General features: G+C 41.3%; 1 protein-coding gene across 3 annotated transcripts; it reads left to right on the top strand.

Moving 5' to 3' along the window:
- The first annotated feature begins 245 nt into the window (after positions 1–245).
- Positions 246–8663, top strand: ND-ACP (NADH dehydrogenase (ubiquinone) acyl carrier protein). 3 transcript variants are annotated; one of them, XM_076207662.1, is made up of 5 exons: positions 246–468; positions 7416–7520; positions 7724–7834; positions 8043–8130; positions 8279–8663. In XM_076207662.1, exons 1-5 carry the CDS (start codon positions 310–312, stop codon positions 8368–8370), a joined length of 555 nt encoding a protein of 184 aa, XP_076063777.1. In that variant the 5' UTR covers positions 246–309; the 3' UTR covers positions 8371–8663. The 3 variants fall into 3 exon arrangements, with proteins under 3 accessions (XP_076063777.1, XP_076063776.1, XP_076063775.1); XM_076207661.1 differs by lacking the exon at positions 7724–7834; XM_076207660.1 differs by lacking the exon at positions 7416–7520 and having other exon boundaries at positions 250–468.
- Positions 8664–22424: the final 13761 nt, after the last annotated feature.

Here is a 22424-nt window from a genome sequence, read left to right as displayed (position 1 = left end):
AAAAGAGTGTACATTTTCAAGTGACTTGCGTTAATAATTAATTAGTTCCACTCGATTTTTTCCTCCGAACTACGCTATAATAGATATTAGTGCTGTTTTTATATTCTGAGCTAAGGGATACTTTACATATAGTAGAGCATCAACCTGATTATTTCTTTATCTCATGGAGATTTTTATAATATGGTCCATCCAAACCCCTTTGATCCAAACATTCCGCCAAAATTCCCATTTTCTATGACGGAACGAACCGCGGTCACTCTAGCCAGTGTTCTGCAACATCGAGGTACAGACGGATTGTCTATTCGCAAAATGGCCTCCCTAGCACAGCTGATTCGGACCTCATCCCTACTTAGGCCTGCCTTACTCCGGGTGGCTGTCCCTAGGGCTACTACAATTGCGTCACTTAACACCTTTAGATCTAGAGAATATGTGAACACAAACAAGCAGCTGCTAATTTCAGTTCATCCTGTAAGTACTTTGGCTGTGAAACAGACCGGTATGCACACGAAAACAAAACTAAACCACACTACGCAATCAAGTATCAGTAGACTAAAACATTTGTTGGGTAGATTAGTTTGTTGCTGAATTATTGAAATATGAGTAAATCAATTTAAGATGTCGTAGTTGTAAGGAAGTATCGTGGTTTCCATTGCAGAAATGGAGGAAATGTATGTTATGTTGTCGGTTTTGTAATGGCATGATAATGATTGAATTTCTTTATTTAGTAGATTGGAAATAATGTTAGTTCATTGAGACTAGTTTTGTTCGTAAAGGGGTAGATGGGGTTCTGTAATTGATTGAGAAATACGTTTGGTCAACAAAGTCCAATTAGGTTGAATAATTAAAATCAAGGAAATTTAATACAGAATACTGCTGGAATGTATAGATAATTGTCATAAGAGTGTAAATTTGTTGTATTGATGTACCAGTTAATAGTGTACTCATGGGCAAATACTTGGCATTAAAGATTAATTTGGTCAAAATTAGATATTGATTAATATTTTATCTGATATCTATCCTGACCCACTTTTTTTCTTTTCTTTTCTTTTTCTTTTTAACAACATTGATTTTGGAAGGCACAGAAGAACAATCACAAATAGAAAGCACTTCATATATAATGTTGATATTTGGGAGCAATTTGTTGAACAGACATTTGTAAGGACGAAATTAATTGTGGTCATCCACATCTAAAAGGTAGTAGAAAAAAATTGCTGTTGAAAAAAATAGGTATTATTAATGAAGTGCACATCTGTGATTTATCAATACAGAATTAAACATTTTGATCAATTGAAGTACATCAAAGTAATGTTTTTCTGGGCAAAATCAATTAAAAAAAAATGCTAAAAGCAAATACACTACTAAACTGAGCTGCAATGATAGGTTCAAGATGCCATGTTCGTCTTATCTGACCAGTCCTATCAACATCTATTTGACGACGGCAATGACTACCTTGTGCATACCAAAGCAATATATCTGTATAATAAGTTGAATATTAATTTAGTAAATATGAATTTATTCATTTTGTGAGAAATCTACAACAAAAAAAGTAGTTGCTAAAAGCGAGTCAATCATGTCACCCAGTTTCCAGTCCAATAAGATGCCAAAACCAACTGTCACCATCCCTGACGATGACGACAACCCTGATGACCTCAAGCATTACAGGTACCACATTACTAAATGCAGGCTAGGTTAGGACAGAACAGTTTATCATACTTTAATTTCTTCAATTTCTGCATCTATCAAAACAAGCATGGCATCTAGAAGCACTCGTCACAGCTCCGTTCAGTAACAAGGCATTTTGTTATTGATTTCCCTTGAGAAAAACTTGTATTAATGTATTATAATCCATTTTCTATTGCTATGTGATTTAGGTGTGCTCCACTTTAAATTGACCAAATAATGAATGTATACTTAAAAATGATAGTTGTAATTAATGGAATCCAAATTAAGAGCAAAACAATTGTTTTCAAATTTTTATTTATTACAATTTTAGGTAGATTTAATGCAAAATAAATGGTAGAGGTGATCAATATCCAAACCCTATAGATACCATAAATAGGGCCGACCAACTTGTTTGTATAAGAGGAACCAGAGTTGGGCTGGTAATAGTTTGTTGTAGTCACACAAGATGGACAACAGAGAGGACAATAAAGTTGCCACCCATCAGTCCATATAAGCTTACCCTATCTAGTAACCTTACAAGGTTTCTGGCTATAGATCAGATTAGTCCTCTGTCTAGATTGCAATCTTCAGTATCTGGTCGTGACTGGTAGTGTCCAATTGTGTTCATCAACACGAGGGCCTCTTCATAATCATATTTTGTCTTATAGTTTTTCCAGAATTTATCAAAGCTTCTTTCAAAGGAAAGTGCATGGCTTGCTATCATGACATTACTGGGAAGACTGTTCCATATATCAATAATTCTCCTAAGAAATGTATGTGTTGCCGGAAATGTCCTGCATTCTAGTGTCAAGATATCTTTATTGCCTCTAGTTGGTCATTCATGTTGAATTCAACATTTATCTCCAGGTCATTCTTCTGACATGTTTTGTCTACTTAGAGACATCATCACATGGTTGGGGAGGGATGTATTTACGTAGTATCTAATGGGAAAGGGAGTTACACTCATGGTGTCCCACCTTTGTATCTCCAGTATTATTGGAGCCAATACAGATCCCTGCAGAACACTAATCGCCTCCTCCCAACCTGAACACTTCTCTTATTACTACTATCATTTTTCCACCATACAGGAAATCCTCCATCCAGTTTAGTAGGTTGCCTTGTATACCTCCTATGTTTTTATATATATATATTATAATAATGATAATAATAATAAATTTTTTGCATGGTACTTTGTTGAAGGATTTTTGTAAGTCTAGGAAAGCACAATCAGCTCATCCATCCCTTTCTTATATCTATTAGTCTTGAGTAGAAATAGATTAAATTTGGGGTACATGATCTTCCCTGTCTGAATCCAAATTGTCTGGGGTTTATTATAGTTTTTTCTAAGTGTTTTACCCTCTATTCTTGGTTATAATCTCACAAATTTTGACTACAGCACTTGTTAGGGAGACCAGTCTGTAATTAGTGGATTCCTCCTTATACTCTGATGGGTGGCCTTTACGTGGAATGATCTCACAAAGGTGGTTTGGAATGGAAGTGGCGTACTTGGCAAGATGTGCAGGGGTTATACTAGCCCAGGATTTGTGAATGGCTGCCTCGAGCTTGGGCACAGAGCTCGTATCTTTACCCTGCAGGTCTTGTTTAATGTGGTTCCACAGGTTTTCTATTGGGTTTATGTCAGGACTATTGCCTGGCCAGTCTGCTATGTAAGGTATATGGCAGTCTTCAAGCCGCTGAGTAACACTACAAGCATTGTGGGCTGGGGCGTGATCTTGTTGAAACATGTTAGCACCTGAGCTATTAAAAGAATCCTCCAGGTGGTCATTTAACCACTTCCATACGGTGACGCCTACGTAGGCGACATGAGGAGTAAGTGGGTACTCAATGCCGACGTCGCCATCTTGATTATATTTATTGTAGTCGTACCTACGTAATTTCCATTCTCTCTAAACTGGCTTCATCAATTTTCTATGGTTATCAAAATACACGGGTGAAAGAGAACGGACGATTGAGCTCTGACTTTATTTTTTATAATGCGATTATTATGATGCAACATCGCACGTCGGTAGCTAATGCTGCCAGACGTGCGATGTGCCCCGGAGTGAAGAGGTTAAGAGTTCATAATAAACATATTGGTTCACTTTACATTTTTCGGTAGTGCAACAAGGCTCCCAAGTCCTCTTCCACTAAAACTTCCCCATACCATCTTTCAACAAGATCACGCCCCAGCCCACACTGCTCGTAGTGTTACTCAGTGGCTTAAAGACTGTCATATACCTTACATAGCAGACTGGCCAGGCAATAGTCCTGACATAAACCCAATAGAAAACCTGTGGAACCACATTAAACAAGACCTGCAGGGTAAAGATACGAGCTCTGTGCCCAAGCTCGAGGCAGCCATTTGCCAATCCTGGGCTAGTATAACCCCTGCACATCTTGCCAAGTACGCCACTTCCATTCCAAACTGCCTTCGTGAGATCATTGCATGTAAAGGCCACCCATCAGAGTATTAGAGGTATGAAGTGAGCTTTTGTTTATTGATTTGACTCATTCATTCTCCTCATCACTTGTTATCGCTAACTGTTCATACTTCCTTGTCCAGCACTGTATGTATTGATGCATCATCATACATTAGGCAACATAATGTGTGTGTGAGTATTCAACTTGTATTGAAGAGGTTGAATTCCAAGTTTGCCCCTTACAGTTTTGTAGGCAGAACACCCCTTCATATGGTCTTCTGGTGACATTCACCCCTAACTGCCTATTTCACGCAAGTTTTCAACCACCACTTTTGCATATTAACTTGCTTCCCTCACTCAACATTTTATCTCCCCCCCATGTTTCCATTCCTTGCTGTATGTGACCCAAAATACTTAACTCTAGCCCTCTCCTTTAAGACTTTCCTGCATTTGCTGCCACCCTCTCCCTTTGTACATCTTGTCACCTTAATTTTGCCCACACTTAATTTAACCTTTATCTCTTCTCGTGTCCTCTCAAACTCCACCACCAACTGCCGTAGACTTTCCTCTGGCCCCACCGTAAGCAATTGGCAAACAACTGGTTCACTTCCTACCATCCCTAACCATCTCCAGATCTCTGTCCAACACCCTCACATTTATCTCCCATACCACCCTATCACTGTACACGTTGAACAATTGTAGTGACATTACACAACCTTGGCACTTCCCCACCTTCACCTCGAATCACTTGCTCTCACAATTTCCAAATCCAAACACAAGTTCTATTATTTATGTATGAACTTGATTGCCCTTAACAATTTCCTCCAATCCCATACTTCTGCAACATCTACAATGCCTTCCTGTTAATCCTGTCATAAGCCTTTTCCAGATCCATGAAAGACCAAAAGACATCCTTATTGTTTGCCTTGCCACAAAAGTTTTGTCTATGCATCCTCTACATTTCCTAAATCCATGCCGTTCTTCCCAGACTCTATGTTCCCTTCCAAATTCTTATACTTAACCCCCCCCCCCATATGCCTCTGCAACTACACTCAATAAACCCCTCCAAAACTATTACATTCATATTTGTCCCATATTTTTTGTAAAGTAGAAGGCAATGTTACTCATGACAGGGATTACCTTTGCCATTCAAGAGTCCATATGCTAATTATCCTGGGTAGTGCTTGAAGATGGCAGCTGCTGACAGTGCACAGGAAACCTCATTTGAAGATGAAAAGTCCTTATTGAATGTACAATTTCACTCTGAGCATTTCCAAGTGCAGAGACAAACATTTCAAATTTAAGTACACTTAACCCTACGTTTAATTAAATGCAAGTGTAAGCACAACTGACAAGATCAGTAAATAATGGACAAATGACCATTGTTGGTAATTTGGTACAGTATACATTTATTGGTTTCTTTTACTGTGCCTGATAATATGATATTGTATTTTTGACTAGTAACACACACAGCAAGTTAATATGAAATGAATGAACAGAAAAAATTATTGGGCAGCATGGTGCACGTAAGGGTTGATGCATCACTGTAAAGTATCGCACAACAGATGCATGACTTGGATTAGACAGCAATGGACAATTGGGCCATCATCTGGCTTTATAATGCATAGGATTTTTTTGTTTACTGAATTGAGGATCCATTGCATAAAGGTCCATTAAATGGAGGGTTGAGTGTATTTAAGTCTTGAAAGGGACAAGGACAGGGAGGGGGAAGAGTTGCAGGTTACATGGCTGTGGCAGCTCACAGATGGTCTTCCAAAACTTTTTCACAATGCAAAATTATGAATTACTGGCGGGGTGCAATGTTGAATATTCCCTTATTCTGTTCTTTATTATTTGCCCTTCAAATAAGAGCTGCTTCCAGACACTTCTATTCTATTGGGTTTTCCATATAAAGTAGAACCTCTGTTCTCAACCACAATCCATTCTAGAAAACTGTTCCAGATGATATAATCAAGGACCAAAACAAATTTTATGATCTGCTGGGTAGAACATTGTCAGGATGATGTTTTTCCACAAAGCTTTTGAATTTTGCCCCATTTTCCATTCATTTTGGTTTTGTCAAGAACTAGTATTTTGGTTGAATATAGTAAAAGAAATTAAAATTTTTGGTCAAGAACAGATTTGTTCAACTGGAGAAGCATTTGAGAACATGGGTTGTGTTGTAATTAGCCCAGCCTTATTCCATTCGATTAGGTAGCTGGTGTTGTCCTAGTATGTTGTATGTACAATAGTAATGTTTTAGTTTCAAGCATCATTGCAGTGTTTACAAATGCATGTTTTTTGGATTATGTGACTCTTAAACAGTGTGAAACTTGTCCCTTACTCAGAATCTTGTAGACGCCAGCTGTGATGTCCTTGTTCTTTTTCTTTCAAATTCTTTTGTTGGTTTGGCATACCACTTCAATTGTGCTCCTTCAGCACCCAAGCAAAAGTTGTAGCAGCGGCATTGGTTAATAGTATAAATAAAACAAATGTGTGTGTGTATTATATATTTGGCATACCCATGCATATCATCATAGTACCCCTAAAATAGATGGATCTTTCCAAAGTTTAGTAATGTAAAAAAAAAAAAAACCCTATTGCCACAGTTTCTTGTGGAATAAATATGGTCGTGAAATTCATGACCTTCATGTAACTTGAGTTAATTTTACTCTTGTATATATAAACAGTAAGGATCATTCGATAGTTCCAAAGATTGATTTAGAGCCATCATATAAAACAAGTGTTTTATGGAAATGGTAATAGGTACTTACTTGTGGTATTTCTGCAAGATGGTCATCTGAGAGAATAGTCTACTTACCATTCATCTGTTAAACCTATTGTCACTTACTTTCATCTAGTAGATGCAGTCCCAGAGTTGTATCTTTAGACTGGGCCCAAGATCTCTTATCACCATTCATTATCCCCACACTTACACACAAGGAAAGTTATACTAATGACCCACTTTTGGAGCAGAATAGGCGAAAGTAATAATTTTACCAATGTGCTATGACATTAATTTGTTGTGACAAGGAAAGTTGTCAACTGGCAGTTACTACCTTCTTCCTGTTGAATTATCTGGTAACATAGAAATAGACTTGCACTGTTATAGCACAGAACAATTCAAATTTTCATCCCAGAGGTCTAGGGAAAGTGCCAAGAACTGTTGTTTGATACTGTGGGAGGTGTATGCTTCAATTCAAACTCAATACAAGCTATTTTTTATTTGATGGGGTTGTGTTTTGGAACTACGTGACTGCTATCACTAAGTTATTTTTGTATTTGATGCTCTAAATGTAAACATGGAACTTTTCCCCACCATTTACTTACCAGGTACAATGGATGTTCAGAAACTATGCTGCCAAAATGACCCGCAGTGAAGTGGAAGATCGAGTTCTAAGTGTCTGCAAGGCCTATGATAAAGTCAATGCAGATAAGGTATTGGAATAGTATGGTAGTGTGGCTGGCCAAAACATGGCAGGAGTTGTGGAAACGATAGGCATCAGTGGACCCTTGACTACCAGTCAATTAAAATTTTGTGTCCGTCACGCATAGAACGGACAATAATGTTTCCTCCACAGCTCCCCCCATGCAAGATCAACCACACATGCTCAGTTGTCTTCAGATGTATCTTGTTTCAGGGTACAGTCTGGTGCCGCAATTACAGTGCTAAGGAACCTCTGACATTGAGCCTGATAGAGCAGCGTATCCTCCTTGTACTAAGACTCTACGATAAGATTAATCCAGATAAGGTACATTTTCTCTTTTATTTTATGGGAAACCTTAATAGCCATTCCTAGTTATCTTGTTACATAAATTTTTAAATTTTATATGTAGGGATAGGCTTGATGCAAGATTTCTTAGCATTGTAAATGGCATGTATACTTGTTATAGTGAGCAAAATGTGTATTATAAGTTTGAGTTATAAGCAAGTGAAGTGATTGTGAACTGTTTTCACAGCTTACCGTGGAGTCTCATTTCATGCAAGATCTTGGCTTAGATTCTTTAGATCATGTTGAAGTGATTATGGCCATGGAGGATGAGTTTGGTAAGTTTGGATATTATTTCTAGCATTTTCGTATTCAGCCTTAGGTAGTGGAAAATGCATGGTTTAATTCTTTCACAGTTGATGGTATGGTACAAATAATGACTAACATCATTAAGTGTCGTTAGCTAAATGGTCACTTGCGTTTCAGGCTTTGAAATTCCAGATGGAGATGCAGAAAAGTTGCTAAGGCCAGCAGATATCATCCAGTATATTGCTGACAAAGAAGATGTCTATGAGTAGCAGATGGAAATCACCTAGTTAGCACATAGCAATCTGTTCAATCTTTCATCACTCCAAAATCATGGATCTTCAGTTGTTATGTTGTAAATAATTTTTTCACCAAGTATTAAAAAACAAAAATAATAATCCATACTTGTTTTGTTGGTATGAACAGTGATGTGCCCACAAGAAATGGTTGCTGTGTTTACAGTTCTAAAGTTATATGGTCCAGTTATGGAGGTGGGGAGAGCCTGTATCATCATGTAATTATTAGTGTGCATGTGTGTAGATATCTAATTAAAGAGTGACTGAGTTGTATTGTTTTAGTGTTCCTATTTTATTCCAGAGATTTGTGAATATTTTTCAAGGTTATTTGGTTTACAGAAAAAATGATTCTTGTATCAATGAAGTGACTTGAGTAAAAATTTATCATGAAATTAGGGTGTAATTTTTTTTTTGAGGTGCTCAGATAAGGTGCTCAGATAAGAGGAAGGGTGGGAGGGGTGGGGAGTTTATTTAGGGATGAAATGGGTGGGGGTGTTTTTATGCCTTTCCCTTTCTGGCTACCTCCCTTGGAAGGGGGGAAAAAGCCTTGTGAGATGTATGTATGTAATTTTTTTTTTTTTTCTTTCCATTCTGCCAACTGTTCCCCACAAAGTGAGGTGGAAATTAACACACATACACACATTAATTCAAATCTAATTATGATAATTGGAATTCAAGGATATAGATTAAGTTGGAACTACATTAATTTTGTAAGTGTGCAACAGAAACGCTGGGGACGTTTGGAGTCTTTATTAATCAGTGGGTTATGCATACAGAGGTGAGTCACAATAGGAGAGCTACATGCTCACAGTAAGACGGACAGTTCTAGACTAAAATGGGGGCGACATCATACTCCCAGTGTAGAAGGAAAATGATGCTACGTTGTATTACACATGTATCAATCAACGAGGGCCTTGTGCCCATAATAGAGTCCTGGAAAGCGTCAGGGGATCCAGCATGCTGTGCTCCACCCTTGCACTAGTTCTTAGTTCTATACACTATGCCACAAGTTCGTATTAGTCCTACATTATACCACTATACTACACCCCTTCCCACTGCACTCGCAGAGGGGACATGGGTGGCCTGAGTACCTGCAAGCCGAGGCGAGGGGCAAGGGGGTCCACACATGAGGGCAGCGAGGGGAGGGGCGCGATGGTGGCGGTGGCATCGGGGGGCGGGGCCACCGGACGGGGGTATCACCAATTGCGCCACCAGATTCTCCCACTTGGAAGGCCAGTTTCGTAGTCCCTGGGCCTGCCGCGGCCCATAACCACGCCGACCTTGTCCCACTGGAGGGATGTTCAGTCCTGAATCTGCACATGCTGGCTGACGCCCAGGGCGGGGAGGGGCTGGGCGTGCTTGTCGTATCTCCGGGTTGTTTGGGCGGCTTGGGCTGCGGCCTTGTGATCACATTCTTTCAAGCAATCCTGCCATTCAGGAGAGAAGGATTTCGGGTGGGCCGGGACGCATGTCCAGAGGGGGCACCCGAACAGGACCTGGACAAGTGAGCGGCCGGCTGGGGACGGCATGTTCCGTAATTCGAGGAGACCGCAGTCGAACTGCTCGCAGTTGATGTTGCTGTTGGGCGCAGTCTTAAGGATGATTTGCTTAGCTGCCTTGACCGTGGCTTTGGCGTGTCCATTAGACTGGGGGTAGTTCGGGGAGGTGACCAAATGGTGGACACCCCAGCGTTCCGTAAAGTGGTTAAACTCTGCGCTGGTAAATGGAGGGCCACCATCTGTGCAAAGGCGGAGGGGGACGCCAACCTCCCTGAAGTAGCAGCAGAACTTCCGGATGACTGGTAGCCATCGTGCCTTGCCCCTTGTGCCCGTAATAGAGTCCTTGTACTGGAAAGCGTCTGGGGATCGAGCACGCCGCGCCCCACCCTTGCACTAGATCTTAGTCCTATACACTATGCCACAAGTTCGTATTAGTCCTACACTATACCACAATACTACAAATTTGAGGCTAGGTATGAAAAAAAATGAGTAGGAGAGGTCCCAACGAGCATTGCTCCTTTCCTGTGTACTGCACTTAGGTAAATAGTCTAGGAACACCCTGCTTCCAGGCTTATTTGAAACTACTATTCTACACAAGATAAGTAGTTAATCACTTTGGAACTCCACCCACTTCGTGCACAGACATAACTTGACTAAGGATGTCAAGTCTTCCCACCACTATAACTGATGCTTTGACACTACTGATACATTTAGAAACAAGGTGCATATCATGCACATGGCTATCTAATTACTTAAGACCATCTTTCAACCTATTCCTGCAGTGCTTCCAGCTGGAATAACCTAGCTACACCAAACCTTTTAACAGCCTTCTGCTGCCATACCTACCTCTCGGAAAATAGTCCCGCTATTCCAGGTGAAACAAGAACAATACTTCAATCCTATCCCCACACTTATCTACAGGACAAGATACCTTTCCAAACTATGATCACCCTACAGTATATAAACAATCTAACATGACACACTGGTACTCCCATATCTTAATACTGTGCCCTGATGTATACCCATTTTCCATTAGCTATACCATGATCCTAAGATATGTGGTGATAGCCCAGTATTGTCCATAAGAACAGAAGTACAGGTGAACTGTTTGTAATGCACAGTACACGTGGAAGAGGTTAGAATAAGTGCTCTAAATATAACTGCCCTTTTTACACCTGCAGCTAGAGTAATGGAACAAGTGAACCATTAGGTGTGAGGCTGCAGCATCCATCATAGACCCATCAACCCTCCACCCTCCTGCGTGGTACCATGCCCCGTCCTGTAGCACCCCCAACAACAACAACAGGGCAGTGTGTTCGCACACACACGTGTAGTGTTTCTTCAATCAAGGAAGACTTGTCTAAAGGATATGAAAAAAATGTTTTCAATAAAATCAAAACTCGCCATCCCACGCTCACAAGATAGGAAATGAGATTTTTTTTTTTTTTTTTTTTCTTTAATGCATGCATGCAGCTGGTCCCAGGAATCAAGCTCATGATCACTTGCTCGTGAGATCGACTGTATCCACCGGGCTTCCGTGTGCCCCTTAGTTTTCCATATAGATGCATAAGTGCTTGGAATAGGTTAAATGATATAGCCAAGCTGGAACAATATATCTATATACCAAGGGCTTCTTCCCCTTATAAAAGGGACAATTGGATCTAAAGGATATAAAACAAGTTGGAACTGTACATTAGCAATGCCGATGTTTGTAGATGAAGCAAAAAACAAAGTGTAGGCTATTGCAAAAAAAATTGCATGGAGCCATGAATGGAAAATTTTAATACCAAAATTTGAAATGTGCAATGCTGCAAAAGACCATCTTTAAACCATTCACATTAACCTTTTTCTACTCGTTGCCAGCCACACTAGCGATATGTTTAGCCTAGCATTGGCCCTCGCAACTGATTATAATTACTTTCATGTGTGATATGCGTATGTGAAGACATGCACCAATTTTGCAGGAATCTGATCACAGGTTTTTAAGAATATGGCATTTCATGATTTTTAGTTTTGATTCTGTAGTCAAGAGATGCTAAAATGCTTCTATGCTCTCCATATTAGCCCATGCTATTAGATACTGAAAATGAGTGTTGCTTTTCAATGAGAACACAGGTGCAGAGTGCCTTGTTGCACAGCCTGCTTGTAGTGTGGGTAATTTTTCTCTATCCATGTCACTGCATGGAGTGTCTCCATCAGAAGTCTTGAAAGAGAAGGCAGCCTCATTGGCTTTAAGGCTCCAGAAGCCTGACACATTCAGTACAGTATATCCATTGCCGCCAGGTTCAGGCGGAAGTAGTACTGTTCCACTGTGTGGCCCAGTGTTTTATATACAATGTAGCAATTCATTGTTGCCACATTGTACATGTAAAAACTTTTTATACCACTTCTGCCATTGCCTGACAGAAGGGTGTGACCTGGTCAGCCGAATGACAAGATCAATACTCTTCATATACAGAGTAGTTAGTGACATGTTATGGCTTCTGGAGCACCTTGCCATGCCTTTCCACATCTACCATGCCAGATGTATGGGTTGTGCTCAGCATGGTGACAGCTTTCTTGTCTTTCCATGCCAAGCACAACATCTCTGTGGCAGAGCTCCTGTGGTCTGTCCCCTTTTCTCTCCACCCTGAGGTCTAGTCATGAACTGCCTGTTGGTCCGAGCATTTCCGACAGCACCAATCCTTCAGGCCTGCAGGTAATGAAATAAGGCAGGGGATGTATACCATTTATTGACATACACGACGTAACCCCGATGCAAGAAGTTACTGGCTTCCATCAGATCCACCACTGCCTACTGTGAAAAGGAGAGGTCACTTTTGTCCTCCCATGTATACATCTTGAAGACAGTGATGTCCACTGTCGGACCCGGTACTCTCAGACAACTTGTAGACCTGTAGAATGATAATGATTCATGGTTTATTCAAACAGTGCAGCCATGGGCTGAAACTATACAATTTATATTATTTACTCATTCCTTAATGTGAACTCTGTTGTAGATTGGGTAGTGGCCAGTATCAGTTGATTTTCTACAATTAATATTTTTAGCGTGATTTTGGCCACAACTGATAAGTACACCAAAACATTGGCTGAGTGAATCTCAATCTCTTCAGTATTCTCACATATCTGTATCATTGTTGATGGTAAACATACCATTTAATTTTGAAACCCTACTGTGCTAAACAGTAACACACACAAGTGTGTGTGTATGTATATATATATACATATATAATATATATATAAATTATACATATACAGAATAACCATCTGAACAGAACTATGGAAATCCAGTTTTCAGTCTTGAAGACTATAAATCTCCCTATGAAATGAAACAAAATCAATATTTACCTAATTGTAGTATACAGGAAAGGAGTAATGCTCATTGGGTTCTGTCTCTTTTTTTCTAATTTTCTAACATACCTAGACTCTAATTCATGCATGGTTCCAACTTGATCTATATCTTTGATTTCCAATTATCACATTTAGATTTGAACTCGTGTATCCTTTGAACTTGGGCTATATCACCTAAGCCATCATTTCCCAAAGTGGGCGGTACGCGGTGCTTTGATATCGGGGGGAGCTTGTGTACTATATCATTGTTTTTTAAATACATATTTTGTTTATAATATTGTTGTTTTCACTTCAAAAAGAAAGCTCACATGTGTTTATGGGGTAGGGGGCACTAGGAGTCTATTCTAGAAGCCAAGGGGGTGCCAGTCTGAAAAAGTTTGAGAAACCCTGTTCTAAGCTATTCCTCATAGTTATACATCTATATGGAAAACTGTATTTCTTCACGTCTTTTCAACATGTGGTCTTTCTTAATTTACTTCCATGACCTCCTAAAGCCCTCCCATCTTTAATCAGGAGATCTCTTTTATCAATGCAATCTATCCCCTTTAGTGACCTGAGCACTGTAATCATGTCCTCACGTACCTTCCTTCAAAAAATCTTTAATTCATTCTAATGGTTTGTCTGTAAGTCCTCCAACATGCTCCAATTTCCACATAAGTTGACTGTGAGGTACTTTATCAAGTGCCTTCTCTAGTTCCAGGAACATGCAGTCCACCCACCCCTCTCTCTCTTGCAGCACATCAATCACTCTCAAGTAAAAACTTAAAAGGTTTGACACACATGACCTTCCAGATCTGAAGCCAATCTTTCACAGTCCTTTCACATAATTTCACTATTGTGCTGGTTAGTCTAGGTTCAGTGAGACCTCTCATTATCAGTTATGTTTGCGGTGTTTTCAGTGTTTTGGAGTGGATTTTGGGTGGCATAGTGATTGCACGCACTAAACAACAGCACCAACCACCGAAAGCACAGCGAAAACACTCCAAACAGCTAACTAATGTCTGTTAATGAGAGGTCTCACTGTACTGTATATTAGAAAATAGGAGACGGGATCCAACAAATGTTGCTCCTTTTCTATATATTACAATTAGGTACATACATATACCAAAGGCTTTCCCCCTTACAAGGGAGGTAACCAAAAAAAGACAACAAAGGCATAAAAACCACTCCCACCCATTCCATCCCTAACATACTCCACCCCTCCACCCTCTTATCTTGGCACCTCCTGGATGACTGGTCATCCCTGCATCTTGCCCATTACCCTGGGTCAGAAGCAGTGTTGCAAGACACAGCACATTCACGGCAAGGCCACTTCATTAAATCTGTGACCCCCCTTCTCCATCCCCTCATGCATGAAAGGAGAAGACAGGGAGAAATCCCTTCGGGCTCCATCAATTTATTTCTCACACATGCTCCTTCACCCCCCATCCCCCACCCACTCCCCCTCGTGCATCACAGCATCATCCATACACAACCATTCTCCATTCATCCATATCATCTGTCCTCTCCCGTCCTTCCTCAACAGATATTCCCCTTTCACCCCATCCATCCATCTCATCTTAGGTTGACCCCTCATGTTCACTCCTTCTACCTCTACCTTCCACACCTCTTTTACTAGTCTTTCTTCACTCATTCTTTCCATGTATCCAAACCATCCCAATTAAGTAAATACAGAAATACTACATGCACGCACACATGCATATATAGCAGAAAGAGAGAGTTGTCTATAATTTACATTCCCAGCACTTTTACTCCCCAGTCTTAGGTTCCCTCCACCACTATTGGTATTTTACCTTTCATTCTTTCTCTTGCAAAACTATTTCATTAATCTCAGTGGAGAAGGGATTAACGCAAAGCATGTAAGTCCCACATGGTTTTTACTTCTCTGTCGTGTCATGTCTGAGAAATAAAATAAGCTGTTTATTATTGGGCTGTGGTAAGGCACATTTTTGAACAGCTGTCTTTACCTCTGTCCTGTCGCATTGTTTCTGACCCGGGCAGTGGGCAGGGATGACCCTTCATCCACAGGGAGCTAAGATAATAGGGAAATGATGGTGCGTAGGATGAGTGGAGGAAGATGCATGCCTTGGCTGGCTACCATCCTTGTAAGGAGGAAGAAACCTATTTGTATATACTCTTTTAACCCCTTCCATACCTGGTAGCACTTTTAACTTTTTTCTGGCTTCCCTCAGGGCATTATTTTTGTCATTGCAGCACCTCTTCTTCTCTGTATGAGCGAACAATTTTATGACATGCAACGAATTAGCAGAAGCAAGTGGCTGCTTTTTCAAATTTATGTTACCTGCTAAGAGGATATGCAGTTATAAAAGACAAATATGATTTTATCATGGAGTTCTGGATATATGCATATAAAGACAAAAAAAGAAAGTCTGCCAATCTTTCCCCATCTGGGGTATTGGCTGCTTGTTATTGTGGCAAAGTAGCAGGCAGTTGATACTTTAGGGTCTATATGGGACGCCCCTACGGACCAGAGCCACACATCATTTTGTCTATGATAGAGGAAAACTCTGTTCATAGAGAAATGATGACACTTTTATACTACGACTGTCCCTCCGTTATGCTGTCCCCCAACCCCTTGTTGCTGTCCTGTACCATTTCTCTGAGTATTCTTTTTCTGTGATGGGGGAATTCCCTGTGGTGGGGGAAAAAAATACTGCCACCAAATATTCCCATTTGGATCATAAGAGGCGAGAATAAAGGGATGGGGATTGGGACTAGGCATCTTTCTCCTTGTAGCCCCACAGGGGACATTCCTAAACAAAAAAGAGAAGGCATAAGAGGGTCTGGAAGTTCTCGGACCAGCACCCTAAGGTTTGGGTCTTTTAATGTGCGTGGATGTGGTACAGATGAGAGTAAAAGGGAAGAGATAGGTAGTATGTTTATGAGAAGAAAGATGGATGTGTTGGCTTTGAGTGAAACTAAGTTGAAAGAGAAGGGTGAGTGTAAGTGGGAGGTTATCAGGAGTGAAGAGAGGGCGAGGGAGGGAAGGGGTGGCTATTCTAGTAAATGAAGAGATAGGTAAACAGGTAGTGGAGTGGAAGGAGGTTTCCTCAAGGATAATGTGGATGAAGGTGAAACTGGGGAAGGAGATGTGGGTCTTTGTAAGTGCATATGGGCCTGGCAGTGAGAAGAGTGTAGAAGAAAGGGAGGCCTTTTGGATAGATTTAAATGAGTGCATAGAGGATCTAGGAAGAAATGTCAATGTAATGCTAGGGTAGGAAATGGTCCAATCAATGGAGTGGTTGGGAAATATGGAGTTCCAGGAAAGAATCGTAGTGGAGAGTTGATGGTGGAAATGTGTCTAGAAAGAGAGTTGATGATAGCAAATACAGTGTTTCGGAAGAAAGTCAAGCATAAGTACATATAGGAGAGGGTGGTGGAGGGAAGGGTGGTAGATAGAGCGCTAATGGATTATGTAGTGGTAAATAGGATTATGATAGGAAGAGTTAAGGATGTACATGTGCTAAGGGGAGAGGGTGGGGGAATATCAGATAATTTTTTGGTGGAAGGTAAGTTGAGAGTGGAGGATAGATGGAGAAAGAGGAAAGGGACAAAAGGTAGGGAGATTCTTAGAGTGAACTCCTTGAAGGAGAAGGAGTACGGAAAGAAGCTGAAGGAGTGGGAGGGAGTAAAGGATAGAGTAGAGCTGGGTGTGGAGGAGGAATGGGGATGGTTCAAGGAGGGAGTCATAAAGTGTGCAAGGATGGTGTGTGGAACAAGAAGGACAGGGGGAAATAGAAGAAAGGGTAGTGAATGGTGGGATGAGGAAACAAAGAAGGTTGTAGAAGAGAAGAAGCGAGCTTTCACAGATTGGTTACAAAATAGGACGAGGGAGTCATATGAGAGGTACAAGGAAAGAAAAGAGAAGTAAAGCAAAAGGTAAAGGTTGCAAAGAGGAGAGCAGATGTGAAATGGGGTAAGAGTATGACAGAAAATTTTGAAAGTAATAAAAAGATGTTTTGGAAAGAAATTAAGAGAGGAAGAGGAGGCGAATCAAGTAGAGAAGAAAAGGTAAAAGGTGCAGATGGAGAGATGTTAATGGAAGAGAAGGTAGTAAGGGGAAGATGGGCAGAATATTTTAGGGAGTTGCTAAATGTGAAGGAGGATAGGGAAGGAAAGATAGCTGCAGTGGGAAATGTGAAGAAAATGAGAGTGATGAGTGAGGAGAAATAAGGAAGGATGAGGTGAAGGCAGTTGTTAAGATGATGAAAGCAGGTAAGGCACCTAGTCTGGAAGGATGCCATGCAGAATGTCTGAAAAAGGGAGGTACAGTGATGGTGGACTGGTTGGTGAGGTTATTTAATGTTTGCTGGAGAGAGGGTAGAGTGCCAGAGGACTGGAGGAGTGCCTGTATAGTTCCTCTTTACAAGGGAAAAGGGGACAAGTGTCAATGTAGTAGTTTCAGAGGGATTAGCTTGTTAAGTGTAGTTGGGAAGGCCTATGGGAGGATCTTGATTGAGAGGATTAGGAGAGGAACAGAAGGAGTAATTGGTGAGGAACAGTGTGGATTTAGGACAGGTAGAGGTTGTGTAGATCAGATCTTTGTGGTAAGACAGATATGTGAGAAAGCTATAGGAAAGGGGAAGGATGTTTTTGGGGCTTTTATGGATCTGGAAAAGGCTTATGATAGGGTAGACAGAAAGGCACTGTGGGAGGTTATGCAGATATTAGGGATAGGAGGAAAGCTGGGAGCTGTCAAGAGTTTTTATGAGAGTAGTAGAGCTTGTGTCAGGATTGGAAATGGAGAGAGTGAGTGGTTCGAGGTAAAGGTGGGACTTTGCCAAGGATGCTTTATGTTGCCCTGGCTGTTCAACTTATACATGGATGGGGTGGTGCGAGAGGTAAATGCAAGGGGGTCAAGGGATTGGAGATGGTTAAAGAAAATGGAGAAAAGTGGGAGGTGAGCCAGCTGTTGTTTGTGGACGACACTGCGCTTGTGGCAGGATCGGAGGAGGGACTGAGGAAGTTGGTGGCAGAGTTTGGGAGAGTATGTGATAGAAGAAAGCTAAAGATAAATGTGGGTAAAAGTAAGGTGATGAGATGTACAAGGGGTGAAAGTGGCAGTAGACTGGAAGTGAGCATTAATGGAGAGCGACTGGAGGAAGTGGATAGTTTTAGATACTTGGGTGCAAATGTGGCAGGAAAAGGTGGAGGTAGAATGTAGATTGAGAGAAGCGAGTAAATGCCTTGGTGGATTAAAGAGTATAATGAGGAATAGACATTTGGGAATGGATGCTAAGAGGAGACTGTATGAAGGAGTGATTGTGCCAACAGCACTGTATGGGGCAGAAACATGGAACATAAGAGAAAAAGAGAGAAGGAGTTTGAATGTGTTTGAGATGAGGTGTCTTAGAAGTATGATGGGGGTTAGTAGGCTAGATACAGTGAGAAATGAGGTGAGGAGAAGAATAGGGGTGGAAAAGGAGTTGGGAGATAGGGTTGATGAAAGAATATTAGGATGGTTTGGACACATGGAAAGAATGAGTGAAGAAAGACTAGTAAAAGAGGTATGGAAGGCAGATGTGGAGGGAGTGAACATGAGGGGACGTCCTAGGATGAGGTGGATGGATGGGGTGAAGGGGGCTTTGGGGAAGAGGGGAATGTCTGTTGAGGAAGGACGGGAGAGGACAGAAGACGGGTGAATGGAGAATGGTTGTATATGGATGATGTGATTGCATGAGGTGGAATGGGCAGGGGGGTGGGGGGTGAGGTAGTATGTGTGAGCACAATTTGACGCAGCCCAAAGGGATTTCTCCCCGTCCTCTCCTTTTATGCAATGGGGGGACGGAGAGGGAGGGTCACCGATTTAATGAAGCGGCCTTGCTGTGGATGTGCTGTGTCTTGCGACACTGCTTCTGACCTAGGGCAGTGGACAAGGTGCAGGGATGGCCTGTTATCCAGGAGGTGCTCAGATAAGAGGGAGGGTGGAGGGGTGTGGAGTGTATTCAGGGATGGAATGGGTGGAAATGATTTTATGCCTTTCCCTTTTTGGCTACCTCCCTTGTAAAGGGAAAAAAGCCTTGGTATATGTTTGTATGTATGCCAATCTTTATTAATGTACATGCATATACCAAAGGCATTTTCCCCCTTACAAAGGAGGTACCCAAAAAACAAAGGCATAAAATCCACTCCCACCCACATCCCCAAGCATACTCCACTCCCATCCACTCCCTTCCCTCCCTCTTATCTTGGCACCTTCTGGATAACGGGTCATCCCTGCATCTCGCCCACTACCCTGGGTCAGAAGCAGTGTCCCAAGACACAGCACATCCACAACAAGGCCACTTCATTAAATCAGTGAGCCCCCCTCTCTGTCCCCTCATGCAGAAAAGGAGAAGATGAGGAGAAATCCCTTTGGGCTGTGTCAATTTATTTCTCGCACATACTCCGTCACCCTTATCCCCCACCCACTCCCCCTCATGCATCACAGCATCATCCATATACAACCATTCTCCACTCATCTATCTTCTATCTTCTCCTGTCCTTCCTCAACAGACATTCCCCTTTTTCTAAATGCCCCTTTTACCCCATCCATCTATCACATCCTAGGTCACCCCCTCATATTCACTCCTTCCAACTCTGCCTTGCACACCTCTTTTACAAATCTTTCTTCACTCATTCTTTCCTTGTGTCCAAACCATCCCAATACTCTTTCATCAACCCTATCTCCCAACTCCCCTTCCACCCCTGTTATTCTCCTCACCTCATTTCTCATTCTATCCAGCCTAGTAACCCCTCTCATACTTCTCAGGCACCTCATCTCAAACACATTCAGACTCCTCTCTTTTGTTCCTTGTTTCTGCCCTGTACAGTTTTGTCAGCACAATCACTCCTTCATACAATCTCCTCTTAGCATCAGTTCCCAAATGTCTATTTCTCATTACACTTTAATCCTCCAAGGCATTTACTCGCTTCTCTCAATCTACATTCTACCTCCACCTCCACTCTTCCCTTTCCTGCCATATTCTCACCCATGTATCTAAAACTATCCACTTCCTCCATTCTCCCTTAATACTCGCTTCCAGTCTACTGCCCCTTTCTCCCCTTGTACATCTCATCACCTTAGTTTTACCCACATTTATCTTCAACTTTCTTCTTTTGTACACCTTCCCAAATTCTGTCCCAAACATCCTCAATCCCTCATCTGATCCTGCTACAAGCGCAGTGTTGTCAGCAAAGAACAACTGGCTTTTCTCCCCCTTTTCACCATTGTCTTTAACCATCTTCAATCCCTGACACCCTTGCATTTACCTCTCACACCACCCCATCCATGTATAAATTGAACAGCCAGGGCAACATAACACATCCCTGACAAAGTCCAACATTTACCTCAAACCACTCTCTCCATTTCTAATCCTAACACAAGCTCTACTACTCTCGTAAAAACTCTTGACTGCTCTTAACAGCTTTCCTCCTATCCCATATATCCGCAATACCTCCCACAATGCCTTCCTGTCTACCCTTTCATAAGCCTTTTCCAGATCCATAAAAGCCCAAAAAACATCTACAACTTTTCCTATAGCTTTCTCATATATGTCTTACCCCAAAAATCTGATCTATGCAACCCTTACCGGTCCTAAACCCACACTGTTCCTCACCAGTTACTCCCTCTGTTCCTCTCCTAATCCTCTCAAGACCCTCCCATAAGCCTTCCCAACTACACTTAACAAGCTAATCCCTTTAAAACTCACACTTGTCCCCCTTTTCCTTGTAAAGTGGCACTCCTCCAGTCCACCAGCACTCTACCCTCTCTTAAACAAACAATAAATAACCTCACCAGCCAGTGTACCATCACTGTGCCTCCTTTCTTCAGACATTCTGCATGACATCCATCCAATCCAGGTGCCTAATCTGCTCTCATCATCTTAACAACTGCCTTCACTTCATCCTTCTTTATTTCTCCTCCATTTTCCTCACTCATCACAGTCATTTTCTTAGCACTTCCCACTGCAATTATCTTTCCCTCCCTACACTCCTTCACATTTAGCAACTTCCTAGAATACTCTGCCCACCTTCCCCTTACTGCCTTCTCTTCCATTATACTTGCAAATAATAAATATTGGTTGTGTATGGATGATATTTCGTTTCAGTCTGAAGGGATTTCTCCCCATCTTTTCTATTTTTTGCATTTAGTAACTCCCTAAAATACTTTGCCCATCTTCCTCTTACTGCCTTCTCTTCCATTATAATCTCTCCATCTGCACCTTTTACCTTCTCTACTTGATTTGCCTCCTCTTCCTCTCTTAATTCCCCCACCCCCAAAAAAAAAATATTGCTTTCAAAAATTTGTCATACTGTTACCCCATTTCACATCAGGTCTCCTCTTTGCCTCCTTTATATTATGCTTTACTTTTCTTCTCTTTTCTTCGTACCTCTCATATGATTCCCCCAATATAAGTTTTTATATTTTAGATCATCCATGGAACCCCTATCGATGTTCGGGTTGCCAGGTTTTATTCAACATTGAAATATCTTCTATTGATATGAAATAAAAAGTGTATATTCTTGTTATTTACTTGTCCTCTATAGTTTTATATATCTTGATTACTGAAGAATCTTCTGCAGTGCCTGCTGTAGGAAAATAATGCCCTACAACTCAGGCTAAACTGATCAGAAGACTCCAACCAATTGTCAAATCTGGTATGCTAAAATTTGGGCTGTAACTGAAAAGAAATACTCATTTTAAGCAGCTCTGATGGTATGAAAAATTAAACCATTCACCAATCCTATCGAGTACCAGAGGTTGGTCTGCCTGTGGGAGGAACTAGCACAAGGGCCCCAAAATTCGGGCAAAAAATGGGTGAAATTGATAACCTTGTGCAGCTTTACTGAACATGTGCAATTTTTTAAGCCCTGCCTAAGTCACTGTGTTTGTGAAAGGAGGTGGCAAAACCTCGTTAAAAATTTGGACTGCAATGGAGAGGCATGACCAAACTGTAGGATGCAGATATTGGACATCGTACGCCTAGCAACAGAGGTGCCCTGTTCGCTGTGTAAATAACTGCCTTGATGGCCATCAGTGACTGTATCATGCCTCATTCACAGTACTTGAGTTGGTGCTGAAAAACTATTCTTATTTCAATTTCCATTATATTAACGATATAATTTAAAAAGGTTTATTTCATATGTATTGTACCATGTGTGTATAAGAACAATAGT

Source organism: Oratosquilla oratoria, chromosome 24, assembly GCF_046742065.1.
Source record: "Oratosquilla oratoria isolate Oo_2021 chromosome 24, ASM4674206v1, whole genome shotgun sequence".
NCBI lineage: Eukaryota > Metazoa > Arthropoda > Malacostraca > Stomatopoda > Squillidae > Oratosquilla > Oratosquilla oratoria.
Note: the sequence above shows the minus strand (reverse complement) of the source record. Positions and strands in the feature narration are given on the sequence as shown.